At 34.9% G+C, this 21,883-nt stretch overlaps 2 protein-coding genes across 5 annotated transcripts; both read right to left on the bottom strand.

Annotated features, from left to right (window-relative positions):
- Positions 1 to 7,400: 7,400 nt before the first annotated feature.
- LOC132036702 (uncharacterized) lies at positions 7,401 to 15,256 on the bottom strand. Of its 3 annotated transcripts, none has more exons than XM_059427093.1 (5): positions 14,994 to 15,256; positions 9,781 to 10,402; positions 9,209 to 9,491; positions 9,016 to 9,120; positions 7,401 to 7,982 (listed from the first exon to the last, which is right to left on the bottom strand). In XM_059427093.1, the coding sequence occupies exons 3-5, from the start codon at positions 9,209 to 9,211 to the stop codon at positions 7,497 to 7,499; spliced, it is 594 nt and encodes a 197-aa protein (XP_059283076.1). In that variant the 5' UTR covers positions 9,212 to 9,491; positions 9,781 to 10,402; positions 14,994 to 15,256; the 3' UTR covers positions 7,401 to 7,496. The 3 variants fall into 3 exon arrangements, with proteins under 3 accessions (XP_059283076.1, XP_059283068.1, XP_059283080.1); XM_059427085.1 differs by having other exon boundaries at positions 9,578 to 10,402; XM_059427097.1 differs by lacking the exons at positions 9,016 to 9,120; positions 9,209 to 9,491 and having other exon boundaries at positions 10,363 to 10,402.
- A 3,661-nt stretch (positions 15,257 to 18,917) lies between these two features.
- LOC132048029 (B3 domain-containing protein REM9-like) lies at positions 18,918 to 21,354 on the bottom strand. 2 transcript variants are annotated; one of them, XM_059438980.1, is made up of 4 exons: positions 20,979 to 21,354; positions 20,388 to 20,877; positions 20,170 to 20,303; positions 18,918 to 20,052 (listed from the first exon to the last, which is right to left on the bottom strand). In XM_059438980.1, exons 1-4 carry the CDS (start codon positions 21,051 to 21,053, stop codon positions 19,798 to 19,800), a joined length of 954 nt encoding a protein of 317 aa, XP_059294963.1. In that variant the 5' UTR covers positions 21,054 to 21,354; the 3' UTR covers positions 18,918 to 19,797. The 2 variants fall into 2 exon arrangements, with proteins under 2 accessions (XP_059294963.1, XP_059294962.1); XM_059438979.1 differs by having other exon boundaries at positions 20,170 to 20,312.
- Positions 21,355 to 21,883: the final 529 nt, after the last annotated feature.

Raw genomic sequence — 21,883 nt, forward strand, 5'->3', positions numbered from 1 at the left:
CTTGATAGCACCGCTTCAAATTACCCCTTTGATAAGAATCGGGTTTACTTGAACAAAACAAGAATTATAATGCGGAAGCGAAAATACGAAGATTAAAGACAAGAATGTAAAGATAGGCGAAATTCAAGAATAAAATCCCTAAATTTCAAGATTAAGTGATAAGAACCCTAATTGGTCTTAGTATTCAAAATTAGTGGATTAAGACTAATTAAGATACTAATAGAGTCAATTCAAGAACTTATATCAAAAGTGATCTAGACCCCTATTTCGAAGAAATTAGAGACAATAATTAGTATAAGACTAATTACCTTCTTTAATTGACGAATAAGAACCAAAGATATCAAGTACGAATTAATCTTACCTCTTAAAAGAATCGTTCCTATAAGGTTGCAAGATAAATCCAAAGTAGCCACACAAAGGTGTAAAATAGAGAAACTCTCAATAATAATAATATTTGTCTAATGAAAATAACAAAATCCACCCCTATATATAGGGGAAACTTATCCCAAATAGAATGGGATTAGAATCTACTTTTATGAAAATAATTAAATACTAAAACCTAATTAGGATTAAACTAGGAAAGCATGTAAAATAATTGGCAAACTTTTTCCCTAATAGAATAAGGAGAAGGTTGCCCAAAAGTCACTTGTACGTGTGACTTTCTCCAACCCAATTTGGGTTGGATTTAATTCCTTTCTCAAGTGTAAATTTCGGCCTACGCATGTGGCTTGAATTTAATCTCTTTTGGGCTCCATGTGGGGGGTCCAATCTTTCTCCTCTTGAGCTTGGACTTGGATCATGAAATGTGTGTAATATTTAGCCTATTCTTTCCGCATAGTGCTTGGACTCGTTCTGGGCTTTTCTTCCACGATAAGCATCTTTTTGATTTCCAATTGAAGCCTAGCAACCTTGGCTTGCATCTCCTTAGCTTGTGACCTTGACGACGATCTTCTTAGGGCTTCTATAGCGCCATCCTTGCCCATGGAGCTATCAAGAATGAAGAGAAAGGTAGAGACAGAAAAAGTGAGGAGAATATTGACGTGGCTTCAATCAAGACTATTGATTTTACTTGGGCACATGACTTCAATATGAAAGTGCATTGAGATATACTGGAGGTCAAATTACTGGGGGACTCCGTACCAATTATGGGTACAATATTTCTATCTATCTATGACTTGGCTTCTTTTTTTATGCCAAGGAAAACATATACTGTATCTTTTTGTTCTTCATTTTTTGCTTTTTTCCCCGACAATTTTTCCTTTATTTTATTTTGGAAAACCAATGAGTCATTATTTTGAACCTCCGATACTTTTTTCTACTCCAAAATCTTTACTTTGACATTATTGATGTGTTAAAATCCAACTTTAATTCTTCCTCCTCTAACTCACTACAGTCTCCTAACCTCTTCCTCCATTTTCTTCTTCACCACTAGAAGTTCTATCCAGCAATTCTTCAGCCAAGCTTTATGTGTTTTTTTCTTCGATTTCATTTGATTTTTTTGAGTTGCTCATAATTTTATCACCACTTTGACTTTCATAATGAACAAATACTAAGCTTTCTAGAATGAATATAAGGCAATTTTCTTATCATAGCTGAATTTAATTTGCCACTCAAACGTTTCCTACTTTTTCCCCGACGTGAGTTGAATAATTGTTATCCTTCTTCCTTTTCATATTCTTTAACACTTAAACATGGTGTATTTTCGAGCGAAAAAGAACAATATTAGAGTAATGTATAAACTATATTAAGCAAGCCCACAATCCAAGAGTTTTTATGTTCTCATGCTATATTCAATATGTTGAGACTCGATAATGTCAATAGCTCAACTGTTTTGGAATTTTATTTGAAAATTATATTTGATCGTTGAATTATTTTATATTTAACTTTTTTTCCTGAAAAATGAATAGGTAGGGAAACAAGAAAGAAAAAATAACAAATTAAAATGAAAGAAAAAGAGTAAAACATAAAAGACACAGGTAAAGGTATATTTTCACCTACAAAGATTATTAAGAAAAAGATCAACGGTATGTAGTAACTCAATAATATCACAATGACGAAAAATTAGAGAAAAACTAATGTTATTTGATTATAAGATTGACTAAAACTTGAAATCTCATATATTTTGATTTGATGATTCATTCTAATATTCGAAATTTTCAAAAGATAAATCTCAACAATAAAAGTTACTAATTGACAACTAACTGATAAAATAGTAACTAACCTGTATATTTGACTATACCAAAAAGGGAAGAGAATGAAATCTCTTGTCCTCTTACAATTTGAATAGAGAAAATGACCTTTTCGGATCTCTTATGTGTAAAAACAAAAAACTCTTGTAAAAAGACTATAAAAGTAATTACTATTTATAAATGGCCTACAACCCCCAAAAAGGCTTCTAACATACTTTAGGCGAAAAACTAGAAAAAGTTCCACAATGATTAACCAGCATTTTGTTGCCAAATAAATACGCCCTTCACCCACTCCTAATTAAAAAAGAAAAGGCAGACTTTGAAATAGCAGAATCATAAAAGCTAAGGCACTCTTTTTTTTTTTTTCCCCCCTGTTAACAAGATAGTATCACATATAGTATTTAATATGCACCAATGTAAAACGAATTGCTTATATATGGGAGCGCTTTGTCGAATATATACATGAGTTATGAGAAGGTAGTCTATGTTGAAAAACCTATCCGAAGTTACCCTAGCGAAAGAAGTCCCAGTTTACAAGTCCGCGACTTAAGTGACACAAAAACAAAAAATAAAAATTGGAACTAAAATAACACAAAAAAATAAATAAATTACAAAAGTAGGAAAGGTCCTTTCACGCATAGATTCTGTGCGTGAAAGAGGCTACCTTTTTTTCTTTAAGCTATTAAAATCATGTTTTTTCCATACTTTGGGTAAAGATTAGTCATGTTTCAAAATTCCGAAATATCAATCTTTTATATAGAACTTAATATCTTTTTTTGCGTACAATAATGTCGGCTCATTACATCAAGTATAACTAAACGTTTGGATCCGTCGTTTTAGGGGTTGTAAAGTGCCCCGAAGTAAGTTTTGTTTGTTTGGAAACTTGTCATCTTTAAGTTTAAGTGTCATATTTTATAGGGTTTTGATCTAAGTGTTTTATTATTTAGTCAAATCGAATGTACAAATAAAAATATTTTGATCTACCTTTAATTTTTTATATTATGTCGTTATTTTTCTTTTTTGTCTTTTTTGTTTTTGCTATGTCTTTTGTGTAATCTGCATATTTTTAATGTAATGTGTATTTTGTATTGTTTGGAAACTTGTTATCTTTATGTTTAAATATTATATTTGAATGTACAAATATAAATATTTTATTTAACAATAATTCATCCAATACGAGAGGTTTATACCAATTCAAAAATGTTTCATTCCATTAAATTACAATACTAATTCAAAGCAATACAATACTAAATTACAATAACAATACAATCTTCAAGTTCTAGAGGCTCTATTACTGAGACGTGCTTGTATCACCACGGCCTTGTTGCCCACACGAACGCTTGTCATGGTCATATTGCTTACATGTAGAGCACTTGCGAGAGTAAGTTTTTTCACTGACATCCATTTGATTGGGTCTATGACTCCGTGAGTTAATGCCCAATTTCTTGATGTAATCCTTGTTAGCAACCATTGAAAACGGCTCGTTTGGCCAATAAGCTTCATTACCAAGTGGGTGGAATTGACCGGAATATGCTCTAAGGTAACTGTAGACCTTATATTCTCCCGCCATTTGCCATTCTCTCGAAGCACTTTACAGCATGAGAACACGGCATGTGGTACGTTTGCCACTTACCACAAGTGCATGTTCTTGTTGCCTCATAAACGGTATGTACGTTTCTACCCTTACCATTGTAATAACCCGTCCTAACTTCATACATACGTTGAATGGGGTCATACTCGGTCATTTGGTGAAGCTAACATTTTTTTCTGTAATGCTCCATCTTTTTTAAGGGCTTTGGCATCCATGTCCCGCCTTCGGCTAATATCGATCTGGCCTGCCTTGTCCTAACCACAAATCGCTCAACAACTTGCTTGAAAGTCATTTTCACCATTGTGGTGACAGGTAGTCCCCGAGCAGATTTTAGCAAGCCATTGAAAGACTCTGAGCTGTTTGTTGTGAGCATGCCCTATCCTTTGCCTCCATCAGCATGAAGTGTCCATTTTTCAATTTCGAGCTTCATCAACCAAACGTATGCAGGTTCACTAACTTCCCTAATCAGAACCATTTTTGCAGCCTATTTTCTTTGTTGATGCTCCATCGCGACCCCCCCCCCCCCCCCATATTAATTTCTTTAGAGTGTCATTGTGAAATTTTGATTGCAAATTTGACTTCAAGTGCCTTAAGCAATAGCGATGGTAAAGAAGGGGAGGCTGCCACCCCAGCAAATTATTCATATTGTGCAATATGCCTTTATGACGATCAGACAACACGCATATGCCCGCACGATCCTTCATAACATGAGTCTTCAAATGGGTAAAAAAAAAATCCTCCACGGGTCGTTGCTCTCGTTAGCGGCAATTGCGAAAGCAAGAGGGAATATTGACCCATTGGCATCCATTCCTACTGCAATTAGGAGCTTGATGTCGTATGCACCATATATATACGTGTCATCTATGGATATCACTAGCCGGCAGTGACCATTTAGTAATGATCTTTTAATTGATATAAGACATATAATGTACTAGGTAGGATAAGTTACCTTGGTGTTTCGACAATGTCTTTAAGTAACACTTGAGCAATCATGTTTGTATCTAAATTATAACGATCTGCTCGATTGTCTTCCATATCACAAGTGTGGTTTTGGCGGAATTTTGTGATAGCCCACATACCATCAGACTTAACAATTCCCCAAAGCAACCACTGACAGCCTTGATACCATCGTCTACAAACTAGCCTCCATATCTTTGTGTTTGACTGATCAATCTTAAACTCCCTCATTTCCTTAAAACAATAAATTTTGACACCCCGTTGCAACGCCTTTTTAGATGCGAACATCATTCCTACTGCAAGGTAGCATTGATCTTTGTTGAGATACTTTAGTTCAATCCAGGTTTTTAGGTGACTATGATCATCTTCTCTTGTGAATACAAATGCATCATCACGACCTTGCAGGCTGTCAAGATAAGGGATATTTTTAGAATGCCACTGAATTGGGCTTTCAGAAGTTGGGTTTTCCGCCATCGGTGGTGGTGCATTGGTTCTTATTGGTTTTGGCTTTGAGGAATATTGTTGGTCATACCAACTTGAACATCATCATCATCATCGGTTACCTCTGCATTTTTAGCTATTTCATCGTCATTACTTGATGATGACTCATAATAATTTGGAAAATCTTCATTATCAAGTGCATTCCTCCTCCTACACGAAAAGTAGCATATTTTAAATACCAATATCATATATATATATATACATATATATATATATATATATATATATATATATATATATATATATATGTATATATATATATATATATATATATATATATATATATATATATATATATATATATATATATATATATATATATATATATATATACGGATTATTTAATATTAAGGTGATGAACTTACTGATGTTGATAAGCATTGCCATGGTGTGGAGCAAAAGTTAGCATCAGTAGGGCTTAAATGCCCAAAAAACGTGTTATGTCAATGCCTCGTGGAACTCCACAAGAGTTTAATTTTGCTCTTAACCGTTTTTGCGAAGAGAACAATCGGATGCAAATACGTTACCTTAGGGTAGAATATGGTGTACGTGGTAGCACAAGATTTAGATCCAAGTGGGATTTGGACTGTGAGATGTCCGATGAAGATTAATATTTTTTTTATATAAAGTAAGTAGGTAGGGTCATAAAGACCAACCACCCCTCCCAACTAGGGGTACATGGGGGTTTGCAACTATATAAATAGCCCTTTCTTTTGTTATTAGACTACAACGTATTCAATGCCGAGTAGTAGTAACTCAGTTTGGTCTTTACTCCTTCCAAAAGAACCAAATAGCAGTGATGATGAGAGTTCAAATCATAGCAGTTTTTTGGGTGATAACAGTGATTTCAAACTAGATGAGATAAATCCCCACCTTCTTATAGAGCGTAATGATGATTTCTACAGTGTGAAATATTCAGATCGGCAAGAATATTATTACGGTTTACGCCGAGAATGGTCACATCGACTTGCCGAATCAGAACGTCTTGTTCGTGACTTGAAAAATCTCAACGCTCTAATACCAACAAGGTACTCAATAACCATGCCTTGAGTAGGTCCAAAAACTTGCGAGCTTGCCGTACTAAGGATTAGAAAAGAAAATAATAGAATGCTGGCAAGACATTGTAGATTTTACATGCTAAAGTTGGCTGAAAAACAAGCATCATCAATCGGTAGAGAACTAACATCTACTGAAAAAAGATGTGTCTTAAGAAACCGCCAATATTTTTCTGAGGGCGATATTGAAGACTTCTATTCTGATGAAAATTAGGGGTTATTTAAGTTCTTTTAAATTTCTGACTCATGCGGTTAATTTGTATTGTTAGTTTATGACACTACAAAAAAAGCGCTGATTACATAGGGATTTTCCTACGGATAATACAGTAAAATCCCCATGTAATTTGATTACCTGCGGATTTTCCTGCAAAACGAAATTCGTTGGAAAAACCTTCATGGGTAATTATTACATGTGGATTTAAAAATCCCCAGGTAAATTACCTGGGGAATTAAAATCCCCATGTACATTATTTGCGGATTTATCTGCGAATAATATCAAAAATTCGCATGAAAATTTTGGCAGGAATTAGTGTAAAAAGGAGATTTCTTGCGGATTTACGTAGGAAAAAACCGCAAGTAATTCCCCATGAAGATCCCCAAGTAAATCCGTAGGTGAAATTTCATGTACTAAAGGGAATTTCTTGTGAATATTTATGAAAAACTTCCGCAGGAAAATTCCTAAAATAAGCCCCAAGTAAATCCGCAAGAACACATTTTCGCAAGAAAATCCCCATGAAAACTCCGCATGTACATCCCCAAGTAATATTCGCATATAAATCGCTAGGTAAATTTTGTAGTTAGACAAAAATTTAATTTGAAAACCACCAAAAAATCCCTAGGTAATAGTTTTCACAAAAAATTCCCTATGTAATTCTGCGTGAAATTCCCCATGTAATATATTTCTGCAGGTAAATCCCTACATAAAATAAATGCGATTCAAAATGTTTTTCTATAAAATCCGCAAGTAATTTATACATTTTTAAAATGCTATTTTTATTTAATTCTAAATTTTATTCTATATAATTCAACTGTATCTATCATATTCATCCTTATACTTTAAGGACACCGCTCCACATAAGTCTAATATAAATCATCAAAACCAAGAAAAAACACAATTCATAACATCAATACCAATAATGCGGCTTAGTTCAAAAACAAACAAAATATCTCAAAAGTGAATCCCAAATAGTACTATCAACTATCTCATTCTTGATCATAGTCACTTTCATTCACGTTTTCAGCATCAGAATCACTTCCATTCACGTTATCAGAGTTGTCACCACTTTCATTTTCATAACCTTGATGTCTTCTTTGAGATGATCGCTCATTTGTAGATGATGCATTGTATACATGCTTCTTCAATAAGTCTAATTCCTTCCTCATCCTCTTATTTTTGCGTCGCTCTTCCTGCAACTGAGCATATAAGTCCGCATTGGAAGCATGTACCTGGGATTTAATCATCTCATCAATTTCTCCCGTTAAAGCCGATGTTGATTGCTTATTTGCTTTTACAGATCGACCTAAGGAGCCAAGACCCGCAACTCTTCCTTTTTTCTTTCCACCAACAGCTTGCACCCAAATATCCATTTCACTTAATTGAGAAGGTTGACTAACTGGATTACTGTCTCCTTCCACAATTGATGCATTTTGAGAAGCTGCTAATTCTTGTTTCTTTCTTTCAAAATTGTTCTACATCAAAACACGTTATTTGAGACAATATAATGTCAATAGAACATATATTATTAGCCGAATAATTCATACTGAATTCAAGTGTCAAACATAAGCACAACAAGCAAAATTTTAATATTGAAGATGACAGTAGCTTGTGAAAGGGAGCAAACAATCTACTTATCCTCTAAAGCTGATGGACTCCCAAGTTTCTCACTTATCAAATCCAAACTCATAATGTAGAAGGCACAATGAGCTATGTGTCCACCTGCTGCATTTTTAATCAGGGAAGAAAAGGATTTAGATGTTTTTTCACTCTATCTTTGCCACAAAAGTAGATTAACAAACGAAAAACGATAAGGGAAAAGGGAAAACGAGAAGCCAGCAAAATAAGAGGAAAAATCAACCGACCTCTATAAGACGAAAAGAAGACAGAATCTTTGTTGTAGAAAAGAAGAAAAAGTAACGAGAATGAATAACAGAAAAGATTATAAATGCTTTGTTCGGAAATCGAACCTTCCGTTCAGCTCCCAACCGCCGCACCCACAAAACATTTGTTCAATGGGTGCTCCTGGCGTATTATATACGTGATTAAAGAAGTTTGATATAATATATATAGTTCGTGTTAGGATTAATGGGGGCTCGATCACCCAGCAAGCTCTATATGGATCCACCCCTGTTCCTTTTCCTCTCTTAATTAGACTAAATTTTAACTTCTACATAGGGTATAAGATTTCTGGGCACTTTTTTTAAGACTAATTCACAACAGATTCATTACCTTGGGTTGTCTTAATAAGTAGTATTAGAATTTAATATACCAAAGAAAAAGAGAGAGAGAGAGAGTTAAAGTTGGTTGATTAACATTTTTGTTCTGCAATTGAAGTTCAACTAATTACTCAAAGCATAGAAACACCATTTCCTAGATACCTTTTTTCTAACCTACTAAATATGCAACAATGGTACCATTCGTAGAAATCACACAATTTTTTTTTATGTAACACAACTTAGAGAAAATAATTTAATCTACTAAAGAACACAATGGATGAACACTTACATAAGTAGCTTCAGCTTTCTCATTTACCCAACTGCTATCACTTTTCTTGCGATGAGTGTGAAAATAAAAATCTGAAATTGAAGGATCTTTTCCAGTAGCTTCTTTCTATAATCAAAGAAAGATATTATGTTATGAACGCTGAATATGATGTTATTTTATTGAAAGAAATATATTTTAAAAAATTTATAATTACCATTCTCTTAAAGATCACTCGATGAGGTATACAACCACCTATATGAAGTGATGCACCAAAGATTTGAATCACGATTCTTTTTGTTTTGTTCGGACTTTGCCTTGAACTCTGGAGACTCCCAATGCTCCTTCATCTCCTTGAATACAGCATCCCCCATCCAATGTGGCTTCACAGTCAAGTTCTTTCTAACATCTTGAAAAAGTTGGCTCATCCTTGCAGCTGCCCTTTTCTCAAAATTGCGCCGTATAGCATGATTATAGTGAGGGAGCCATCTAAATTTCTTCTCTATATAGCAAATGAGAACTGCATTAGTCATACAATCTCACACCACCTGTATTTGAACATGAAGCTATTTATAAATTTCTTTACCTTGAATTCCTCAAACCACATATTATGAGTAGATTCTGGGAACTTCTTCCAAGAAGGTCTAGCCAACTCAAATTTACTACAAATGCAATCAGTAATACCTTGAATTACTTGCTTGTGAGGATCAAACCTACATAAAATACAATAGTTAACAAACATATATGTAAAAAATTCACCTAACTACATGTATAGTTACAAGTTAGTACTATATATTACCCATCCACTTCAGGTACAATCCATATTCGTTGATCATCATCTCCATTTCCAACCGTACTAAACTAGGTGGATGGAGTCACATTGGTTGATGGTGACATCAATGGTTTAGTTTCTTGATTTATAGGCTGGGATTGATTAGGTTGTGGTTGAGATTCAATGTTATGAGGCTGAGATAGATTGTTAAGACTAGGTTGAGGCGAAGCATGCTCATTTATATGAAGTGGACCAGTATGAGAAAAGAGGGGTTGTGATGGGATTATGGGAGGCACAAAATCATTGTTATGAGGCTGGGAATGGTTGACTTCAACATTAGATTGATGCAAGAAATACTGATTGACATGAAGTGGAGCAGTGTGAGATAGGAGGGGTCCTGATGGGATTATCGGAGGTACAAAATTAGTGTTTTGAGGCTGGGAAAGATTGACTTCAACACCCTACGGAAAGGAAGACTCATTGACATGAGATGGACCAGTATGAGATGGGAGGGGTCGTGATGGGATTATGGCGGGCAATTGAACTGCCTATCGCTCTACTGCACGTGGCTTTTTTTTTTCTTGATTTTCGTCCTTTACCATTAGATTGTCCATCTCTTTTAGATCCTACACCTGACATCTGCAAGAAACAAAGAACATTAATATAATGTATTAGTGATGTAATCACTGTACAAAACATGAATAAATATAGTGATAAGTATTTCGGCTGACCATGATTTAGATATTAAAGTAATCTTTTCACAGAACTGGGCAACTTTCTTAACTGTACCTACTCATTCTCCATGTCCCTTCTTCAGTTAACTTTTAAGCTTAAGAAGGCACTACTAGTCTCCAACTTACAGATGATAACTTTGGATCCTCATTTGCTGCATAAGATAGAGCACACCAACTACCAGCAGTTGAAAAAAAATTCATACTACACTAGCTTGGACAAAATCAAATTAATGGAAATAAGGATTACACAAAGGCCTACACACTTCATGTTCAACTGATAAACTTCTAGAGAATAAAATACCACAACAAACTTCACAGGTTTGAGTTCGTAGCATAAATAATCTCTTGCTATCCATGGAGACAAAATGATATTCTGAATTTTCTAAATACTATAATATAAAAATCATAAACCAAATATAGTAATGTAAATAAACAAAACAAATTGACAAACTAATAATCTCAATCATCCTCATCTTCCTCTTCGTCCTCTTCTTTGGTTTGGAGTCGATCTTGTGAATCATCACTATAAAAAATATCCTCTTCTTCCTCTTCATCGTCATCCTCTTCTTCACTTCCAGCCTCCTCTTCTTCACCTGCTGCCTCATTATCTTCCACATCAATTAAATCATGTCCATCTTCATTGACAACGGGTTGATAACTACTTCCATCAACCTCTTCACCATCAACTTGGTCATCTCTTAAGCAATCAATTTGGTCATCCTCATAACTTGCACTAATATGTGATTGCTCCTCTTGGTAAGCAACTTCCAGATCATATCTTGTATCCACAACTCCTCTTGGCTTCGTCTTTATAACCACCCACCAATCATCCTTATCTCCTTTGCTTTCCGGGTGATTTATAATAAACTTGAGTTGCCGTTTTGGGAAAGATGAAAGGGTCAAATTTAGCATATCTTCCCCTTTTTTGAACCTCAACAATACCAAATTGGCTATCAAATTTCATGCCATGTTTAGAGGGATCAAACCAATCACAGCAAAATAAAACTAACTTCATAAATGATTTCATTGGCCATTCTAATTCAATAATCTCCTTAAGAACACCATACTATTCACTTATAGTACCATCCTGTCCGGTGCCACTAACACACATCCCACTATTATATGTACTTCTTCCTTCACCCCAAGAAGATGTGTGAAATTTTTATCCATTCACGAAATAAATAGGCCAAGATGTTGCCTTTCTTAATGGTCCCATTGCTAGGATTCGCAAATCTGGATTCTGCAACATCTCATGTGGATTACTATCGACCTATCAAATAATGAAAGCATATTAGATATACATTTTAAGAGATATGTTTTTTAGTCACAACTGATTTATATTAATCCATACATAATCTTTGAACCATCGCGGAAAGTCGGCTTCAATTTGTTTATCAATGACATCATCAATGGGATCACTGTAAGTATCTCTCAAGGCTTTCTCATACAAACTGCACCCTCTTACACTAGAACACTAGTTTCAACCTAAATATAGTTAAGCTTTCTTAATATTTAAGTTAAAGTCATGGTTGAAACTTACTTGAGCAAAGGCTTAACCTCATCACAATTTATAAGAACGTGCAACTGTGCTGCAGCAACTTCTTTATCATTTAGCCACCGAATATTATCATCCTCATTGCCATAAGTTCGACCAGAAGGATTAAAGACTGATAGAGTTGGTTGAGTTGTTTTTTTCCGATTACATCGTCATTACGACCAACTCTATTGTTGCTAGATAGGACATGAGATTCAAAATAATGGGAAGCAAAGTACGAGATTTCTTGAGCCAAATATGCTTGACAAATAGATCCTTCAACTCTGGATTTGTTTTTGATAGTCTTCTTAATTTTATTTAGGAACCTACAATAATCTTAGGAAATAAATAAATTATGCAATAAAATGAAGACACAGATAATAAATTCTTGGAATAAATATTTACACCTTTCATATGGATACATCCATCGGTATTGAACTGGCCCACAAACCCTTGCTTCATAAGGCAAATGAATCGGTAAGTGCTCCATCGAATCAAAAAAGCCGGGTAGAAATATTCGCTGCAACTTACACAAGATTACATGAATATTTTGCTCCATTTGTATTAAATAATCCTCCCGTAATACTGTTGAGCAAAAGTCTTTAAAAAATAGACTAAGTTCAGTTAATGCCTTCCAGATTGGTTTTGGAAGTGCATTAAAAGCAATTGCAATAAGATACTGCATAAAAATATGGCAGTCGTGACTTTTCATCCCAAATAACTTTAAATGTTTCATATCAACACATCTACCCAAATTGGAAGCATATCCATCAGGCATCTTTAGCTCATCCACCCATTTACATACATATTTCTTTTGATCGTCATTTAAGGTAAACTTCGCTTTTGGTTTAACCAATCTACCATCACCATCCTGTTGCAAGTGTAAATCATTTCGACGACAATATTCTTTCCAGTCCATTCTTGCCTTCTCATTATCCTTAGTCCTCTCTCTGTTGTTCATAACAGTATGAAAAACGTTGTCAAAGACGTTCTTCTCTATATGCATTACATCAAGATTGTAGCGAACCAGATTGGTCTTCCAATAGGGCAAATCCCAAAAAATACTTTTTTTGGTCCAATTATGCGATTTTCCATAACCATAGAAGTTGCGTGGACCAGATTCAGTGATCTTAGGAAACCCTCTAACTTTTTCCCACACCTGATCTCCAGCTAACCTAGGAGGAGGTCTAGACTTCTCCTTTCTCCCTTTGTAAAAAGCATTCCTGTTTCTTCTAAATTCATGATTGAGAGGCAAGAATTGGCGGTTACAATCAAACCAAGTAACTTTCCTTCCATATTTCAAACTGAAAGCTTTTGATTGTTCCATGCAAATTGGGCATGCTAATTTACCCGCTGTACTCCACCCTGATAACATGCCATAAGCAGGAAAATCATTAATTGTCCACATCAATGCTGCTCGCATAAGAAAAATTTTCTTCTTGGACACATCATAAGTTAGTACACCATCCTTCCATAATTGTTTCAGCTCATCTATTAACGGTTGAATATACACATCAATTTTCTTCTTGGGATTATGAGGACCTGGAATGATCAATGTTAAAAACATATATGGGGCTGTCCTACACATATCAGGAGGAAGATTGTAGGGAGTAACGATCACTGGCCAACAGGAGTATGGTGATGCTGATACGGCTATAAGGAGTAAAGCCATATCATGGTGTGAACCTTTTTCGAAAAAGATGCACACTAACTTCATCGGGTATCAAGTGCTTCTTATTTTTACAAAGCTTACAAGGACACCTTATGACTTTTTCGGACAAGTACTTTTGTTGACTACAAGCAAATCTAATAAACTCATCCACGCCACTTATAAATTCATCATTTTAACTACCACAAACAACTATATGCCACTCGACCAGGAAGAAGTCTATTCTCCATCCATTTTCGATGCTCAGGTATTTTCATTTTCTAAACCAGAAGATAAACATATTTAAACACATAAATAATGACAAACATATTTAAACACATAAATAATGACATTTAGACACTAGATATAAGGAATCAGTAACTTCTGAAAATTCTGGGCTGTCCTAAAAGCTCCAGTTAGGAAAATCAAATCCTTTTAAGTTAAATGTTTTCAGAAAATTATTTGGCTTACAACATCAACACACATGGGTCTATTACTGAATATCATTTGAGAATATTCCTCTTTTGTTCATTGGCTGATATTTTGTCGATTCCCTATTTAAAAAGAAGCTTTCGCACGCTAGTTGATATCTCAACCAAGAAGTGATATAGAACATACACTACGTTAAAAAATAGTTATACCTCAAAACTAATGTATTCTACAGGAATGATTGAAAGATTTATTAGCTACTCGCTTCTCAACAACAAAAGCAAAAAAAAATCTCACAAAATAGATGTAGAAACCAACCACAACCTTTTTACTTTGTTATATCAAAGCTTGTAACATTTGGTTGTGGTTAAATAATTTTTTTATAAGGTAAGATTTTATTAAAAAGAAGTATCAAGTAAACGCTGCAGCAAGTACATTAAATCTACACTAAATCACATCAAATCGCTTTGAAATCCAACAAGTCTAGCCTGAAAATTAAAGAAAAATTAATCTTGTTTAATCAAAGAAAAATTAATCTTGTTTAATCAAAGAAAAATTATAACACTCAATTAAAAAGTCTAAAGTGAAGAGGTGGGTTTTGAATCAAGACATCACAAAGCTATTCCAGTAACCCATTTACGTTAAACAATTTTCGAAATCCAAGAAATGTAATAGTTAAAACCCAAAATTCCACTATATTCACCATATTCAGTGGTATGATCAAGTCCAATTTAGACTCGGATCACCTCCAATATAATCCAGATAAGGAAAAATATAAGGAACCATTACAGAAAAAGAAGAGCATCAGATGGTAACTTACAAAACTAGATAAACACAACATCTCTATTAATCTAAAATATCAAACATTGTAAAGTTTGAGTTAACCTTTAAGCTGATCGACCTCTACGTGCTTTGATGCTACACTGTGGGGGGTCTTCTTCCCTGTCCGCTTGGAGAACTGAAGGTCTGATGCGCTTCTAGAACTGTAGCATATTTCTTTGGGTGAAGGGTTTGGGTGACTGAGAAGGATGGTTCTGGAGAAAAAGTTTTGTAAGTATTAATGAGATTTTAGCTCTTCGACAGGGAAGGTGGAAGGTCTGGCGGCATGTTTAGGAGGGAAACAATTTTAGCTCAACTTTTTTCTTTATATTTGGTTGTATTCTTATGCTATATGATACACTTCTTAGAACATTTTCATTTATATACCAGAAAATATTTTGAATTTTAAAATACAAAAGAAACTCAAATAATGTCATAGGATTGTCTAGAAAAAATATTTGAAAAAATTAAAGCATTCAAATAATGATATTTACTTGAGAAATACATGAAAATAAATTATGTCTAAAGGGTGTCTTTGGTACGACGGAAAATGTTTTCCCAGAAAATACTTTCTCGGAAAATAAGTGGTTTTCCTACTCATTTTCTTGTGTTTAGTATGCAAATTGAAAAATGTCATTCATTTGCATATACACAATCAAAACCAGTTTTGGTGGCGGAGAATACGAGTTGGGAGGTGGGGTAGGCTACAGGGAAGGGGGGGGGGGGGTTGGTGATAAGCCAAAAAAAACTTATAAAATCTTTAAAAAAAAAAATGAATTTGGAGTGCAACTTTTGGTGGTGGAGAGTACGGGTTGGGAGGTGGGTAGGCTGCGGGGAAGGGGGCTAGGTCGAAGGTTGGTGTGATAAGCCAAAAAAACTTGTAAAAACTTTTTTTTAAAAAATAATTTTTTTATAGGGTGGTGGTGGTAGGGGTTGGTGTAATAAACAAAAAATTAATACTTATAAAAACTTTTTTTGGAAGGTGGTAGGGTGGTGAGGCAATACTTAAAAAAAACCTTGGCGTGGGTTTTGGAGGGGGGGTTGGGGATGGTGTAAAAACAAAAAAAAAAAAAAAAAAAATTAAAAACTTTTGTTTAAATATTTTTTTGGAGGGGGGTGGGTTGGGTGTTAGGGGGAGGGGTTGGGTTTCTGTGTCGTTTGGGGGGGGGGGGGGTTGGTTGTAATAAACCAAAAAAAAAAAAAAAAAAAAAACTTATAAAAACTTTCTAAAAAATCAAATTTTTTGGAGGGTGGTGGGGGAGGGGGTAACAAACCAGGGTAACAAACCAAAAAACAAATACATACTTGTAAAAACTTTTTTTAAAAAATTAATTTTTTTGGAGGGTGGTGGGGGGGGGGGGGGGGAGGGTTGGGTTTTAAGTGTGGGGATTTGGGGCATGCACCGAGGGAGGGGGGGGAGAGGGGAGGTGGGTTTGGGTTTATGGGTGTAGGGGGCATGCGGGGGGGATGGGGGGGGGGGGGGGGGTGTTGGTTGAATTAAACCAAAAAAGAAAAAAACTTATAAAAACTTTCTAAAAATATCAATTTTTTTGGAGGGTGGTGGGGGGCGGTCGGGGGGGGGGGTGTTGATGTAACAAACCAAAAAACAAATACTTGTAAAAACTTTTTTTTTAAAATTAATTTTTTTGGAGGGTGGGCGGGGGGGGGGGGGGGGGGGGGGGGTCGGGGGGGGGTGGGGATGGGGAGGAGTCCCGAGGGGTGGTGGGGTGGGGTGTGGGGGAACGGAGGGTTAGGTTTTTGGGTGTGGGGATTTGGGGCGTGCGGTGGGGCGGGGGGGTGGGGGTTGGTTGAATTGAACCAAAAAAAAAAAATTATAAAAACTTTCTTAAAAAATCAATTTTTTTGGAGGGTGGTGGGGGTGGTCGGGGGGGAGGTTGGTGTAATAAACCAAAAAACAAATACTTGTAAAACCTTTTTAAAAAAAATTATTATTTTTTGTGTGGTGGGGGGTGCATCGGGGGTGGGGGGGGGGGGGGGTATAAACCAATAAATAAAACTTTTAAAAACTTTAAAATTATCTTTTGGAGGGGATTGGTTGGGTGTTGTGGGGGGAGGGCGGGAGGGCGAAGGTTTGTGGGTGTGGGGTAGGGGTTTTGGGGCATGCTGGGGGTGGGTTGGGGAATGCGTTGATGTATTTTTATTAATCTAAAAAATGTTTTCCCTCCAATTTTTATGAAAACATTTTCTCATATTTGGAGGAAAACATTTTCCAAGATCTTAAGTGCAACAAAATAGAGAAAATAGAAAAACATTTACCGGAAACATTTTCCGTCATACCAAACACACCTAAGGTCATGAAAGAAAATATTATTTAAACTATTTAGAAGATACGAAAAAATAAAATTCACAAGATAAGAAGTTCTATTTTAGTTAACCTGAATTTGACGATTGACGAACTTCCACAACGTGATGCAATTGTCTGCAAATTTACCTTATTTATTCTTTGAAATACTTGAAAATTAATTCGATGTTTAAGTGAAATTTATCGTTAATATACCTTAACCAATCAGTAGTGACAGACCATGACTTATGGTGATTGCAATATAACGTCCTCTATTTTCTAAAAGCTGGATAAAGCAATGTGTGATTGATGTCACCCAACATATCACCTTCACCTTACGTTAGCTTGGCATAGTGAACGATTAGAAAAAGGAGTATATATATGTAAAGTACTTGACTTTAGAGCGGGAAATATTTCTACAAGTGAGCACCAAGTCAAATGTATTAAAAAAAAAGGCTATGTATCTTTGCCAGGACAAAGAGAACTTTAAGACGGCCTCGTAGGAGACATTGGAGTAAATTTCTTAACTGGACATATCCCCTTCACCATACCATTGTTTGCAACTTTGTTTTACATTTGACATATCAACTTTCTCTTTCTAAGATCATCAATATAAATTTTATGCTTAATTTACTTTTATTTCATGTTTATTGTTCTTTGTTTCTACCATTTTCATGTTTTATGCTTAATTTGCTTTTATTTCATGTTATTAGTGTCTTTTTACGTAATTGTTGAATTTTGGATATGCAATAATTAATTATCTCACTAACCTATCTGAATGAATAGGGAGAAAATATTCCAAAGAATATAAATTTAAAGATAAGTTTAATTTGAAAGAAAACTTTCCAACTATAAAATCATCACTAAAAAATCCACAAGTACTTCCCTAGGTAGTTTGCAGGTAACTCTCCAAGACATAATACCTCAGGTCACATAATTCATTGGTAAATCTCCAAAGAAAAATATCCACAAATAAAGAAATCCTTAAGTAATTTTCCAAGTCGCAAAAACCCTTACATAAATTCTCAAGAAAAAAATTTCAATTAAATTCACAACAACAAAATTTGCAGGTCATTCCCCAGGATCACAAAATCCCTAGGTAAATTCGCAGCTAATACCGAAACAATATAATTCTTAAAGTATTTTCCCAAGTAATAAAATTCTCAAGTATTTCCCCAGGTAAAATCGCACCAAAGCAATCCCCAAATATTTCCACAGGTAATAAAATTCCCCAGGTAAATCCCCAAGAATAAATCCCTAGCTAAAATCGCACCAAGGGAATCCCCAGGTATTTTCCCATGTAATAAAATTCGAAGGTAAATCCCATAAAAATATCCCTAGGTAAATTCGTAGGGCGGATTTCCTGGGGATTTTCATACGGATTGAGAAAGGGAAAAAAAAAATCATTTTTTTATTCATTTACCTACGGATTTACCTGCGGATACTGTACCTGCCGGAAAATATCCCTAGGTAATTTCCCAGGTAAAATTTTGCGCGAAATGGCGCCAACCTTACCTGGGGATTTTACTGCGAATATATTTTTCGCAGGTAATATATTCCAAAATTTTAGAATTTATGAATTTCGCAGGAAAATCCGCATGTAGTTGCTGCGAAAAAATTCCCCAGGTAATATCCCCATGTAATTCACAGTTTTCTTGTAGTGTGATGAAGTCATCGATAAGAAAAAAAAATAGTAAATTTTAAATTTGCTTTGATTGTTTAAGTCTATTATTAATTTATAGAGTTAATAATACATAAAAAGTTCAACAATTGATAATTTAAAGAAAAAACTAAAATAAATTAGTACATAAAGGGTGCAGATTACATTATAGATGAAAGGGTACAACTAGTAAAAACAAAATACATAGGAATATTAAACTTAATAAACAAAATACATAGAAATAATAAACAACAACTAGATAGCACAAATAATCTTTAGGCACTTTACAACGCCAAAAATGACGACCCGAATTATCTGGGGTCCTTGATAATTTTAGCTTACAATAATAACCCCATTCACAAACATCGGGTTCTATAGTAAAGTTTGAGGTTTGGGAACTCTGAGACATGCTTCTGGGGGTGCAAAGGTGTGTTGAAGGGGTGAAAATGGAGGAAATAAAGGAGAAGAGTTTGCTGAAAATTGGCTAAGTGTTTTAGGATTTTTATGGAGGCCTATTACGCACAGATTCTGTGCGCGAAAGGACTTAAGTGTAAAGTTACACTTTGGTCCTATCGAAACCTACTTATGTAATTTTTTTTTATTTTTTTTTTTGTGTTAGTTTGGTCTTTTTTTAGACTAAAAAAGTCGCGGATTCCCCTGATTACCTCCTCAAAAGTTTTAGAGCAAATACATGAGGAACTACAAAATTAATGAACAAAAGTACTATATATATCCTGAGGAAATGAGATCTCTTGTTCACTTATAATAATAGACGAAATGATATTTTCAGTTATCTTCTGTGTTTTTCAGATCTCGTATATTAGCGAGTTGGTCTTGCTAATAATATCAAACTTAAAGTTTTTGAAATAAATACATATCCCAAATCCAATAAGAAGTCCCTAATAGTATTACAAGGAATGGGGTTTTGGTATCTTTTGAACCTGCAAAACATTAGCACCACGGCCCTGAATCAACTTGAATCGACAGGTCTCACCACTGGCTATCTTGTTATGTGTTCGAAATTCAGCCCATCCTTTTCTTATGTGAACCCTTGCCCCAATATGCACTATTTCCACTCCCCATTCCTTGCCTTCTTCGTTAACCAGTCTCAATTTCTTCATGCCAATTATGCCTGCCCATTTGGCGAACCTCATCGGGATAGTCTAAACATATTCATCGAGGCATGATTGTTACGCATTCACAGAAAGTACTTAAAGGCATAAAAAACGAGAAATTAATCAAAGAAAAAAAGAATATACTGTAGAGTCAATCAAATTTACCATGAAAGTTGAGTGTGACTTTTTAACAACTATTTCATAGTATGGATCTTTGCTGTTTAAGTTTATCACACTGAATTTGATCTTCTTTGGACCAACTTCTTCTTCACTTCCACTCTCAGCTTCTTCCTCCTCATCTGAACCACCTTTCTCTTAAAAGATTCAGTACTTACCAAAAGTAAACTGAAAACACTTAAATATACCAAATGCATAAATGTTACCTGATGACGCCTTCTCCCGCTTAGGTTTCTTGGAATAAATTGCAGGATGTGCATATGAAGGATCATCTTCATGTTTGGACTCGTCATCACTGGATGACGTGTCAACGGTTTCTTCCTCAGAATCCAGCACTATTAGTGGATCCACACTTTTAGCTCTCTTTGATCTTCTTGAAGGTCCAATCTCCTCTTCCGAGCAACTACTGCTGAGTTCCTCATAAAAAAGTTGCCTCTCACGAATGCTTCTACAACATTTAGGTGCGTAGGGTTGGACACGAAACTTTGATTTCTCAACGAGAAAAAAGAACAAAACATCACCATGTTTCAGTTGGTGATGCACCACAAACTGTTGCCAGTCTCCTTCACATATGAAATAATTGGGCTTCTCTCTCATTATCTTTGCTTCCCATGACATCCCAGCTACATCCGTTTTCAGTACGCAAGCCTTGGTCAACATCTTCTTGTGTTTTTTCACAAAATCAGACGGCATTAGCTGACAAATCAAGTTCAGCAAATGAGTTCATGAGTTAAAACAGAATTTTTGGACATCAAGAATTAACCAAAATAGAACAAAAGAGAGATTGACAAACTTACTATCTTATTCATGAAGGCTTCTCTAGATAGTAAAAGCTTGTAAAACGCTGGAGGGTTATCGGGATCCACTAGCATCTTTTTCTTCTGTTTTTGCAAGAGGAAAGACTAGGAATCAAAGAAGGAATTTAACAAGCTGCTCAGTTGTTTCACAACAATTTCTGTTCTTTTTATTTTTTATTGTTCACACTTGACTTGCACACTATACATATGCTCCATATAATAGGGACTTTTGGTTCCAACATACTCGAGACTTCTTCGGGAAGTTTTAAAATAGTCTAAAGTAGATTTTTTTTTTTTTTTAATAAATCCCAAGATAACTTTTAAATCAGAAGAAAAGACGAACACATTAATCTTGAGAAGAAAAGACTATAGATTGCAAGCTAGAAAAAGATATGTATAAATCCCAAGATAACTTTTAAATAAGAAGAAAAGACATCACATTAATTTTGACAAGAACACACTATAGTTTGGAAGCGATATGGACAAGAATAGGAGAAAAAGTTGATGCCATCAAAAAATATTATTTTGCACCTCACACAACCGAAAATAGTTTGAACCTTCTTTTGTTTTACAAATTAATGGATTCAAATTATATGCTTTTGGGTTCATCAATTTATGAAATAAAAAGAACGTTCACACAACTTATGTCAACTATATAAAATACAAAGTAAAATTTTCTTTTTTAAAAAAGCATTAAAAATTATAACATACTATAACAATTATTAAACATTCCGCGTCCACTTGAGTATCTAAAAAACCATATATTTGAACGTGACGAAAAATATTATTTTCAACGATAAATTGCTGTTTAGATGCCAAAAAATAACATCCATCACAATAGGACAAAGTTCAAACCTTTTCTTTTTCGTTTGCTGTTCTTCCGGAGTCAATAGTTGGCTTTTTTC

This window comes from Lycium ferocissimum, chromosome 2 (assembly GCF_029784015.1).
Source record: "Lycium ferocissimum isolate CSIRO_LF1 chromosome 2, AGI_CSIRO_Lferr_CH_V1, whole genome shotgun sequence".
Taxonomy (NCBI): Eukaryota; Viridiplantae; Streptophyta; class Magnoliopsida; order Solanales; family Solanaceae; genus Lycium; species Lycium ferocissimum.

Bases quoted from the DNA above. Each gene is read 5' to 3' on its own strand.
- LOC132036702 (XM_059427093.1), bottom strand. The intron at 7,983-9,015 runs GTAAGTGTTCAT...GTTTTGATGTAG, and splicing joins AGAAAGCTGAAGCTACTTAT to AACAATTTTGAAAGAAAGAA.
- LOC132048029 (XM_059438979.1), bottom strand. From the start codon at position 21,053: ATGCTAGTGGATCCCGATAACCCTCCAGCGTTTTACAAGCTTTTACTA. The intron at 20,878-20,978 runs GTAAGTTTGTCA...TTGATTTGTCAG, and splicing joins AAGCCTTCATGAATAAGATA to CTAATGCCGTCTGATTTTGT. The intron at 20,053-20,169 runs GTAAATTTGATT...GAATATGTTTAG, and splicing joins AGTCACACTCAACTTTCATG to ACTATCCCGATGAGGTTCGC.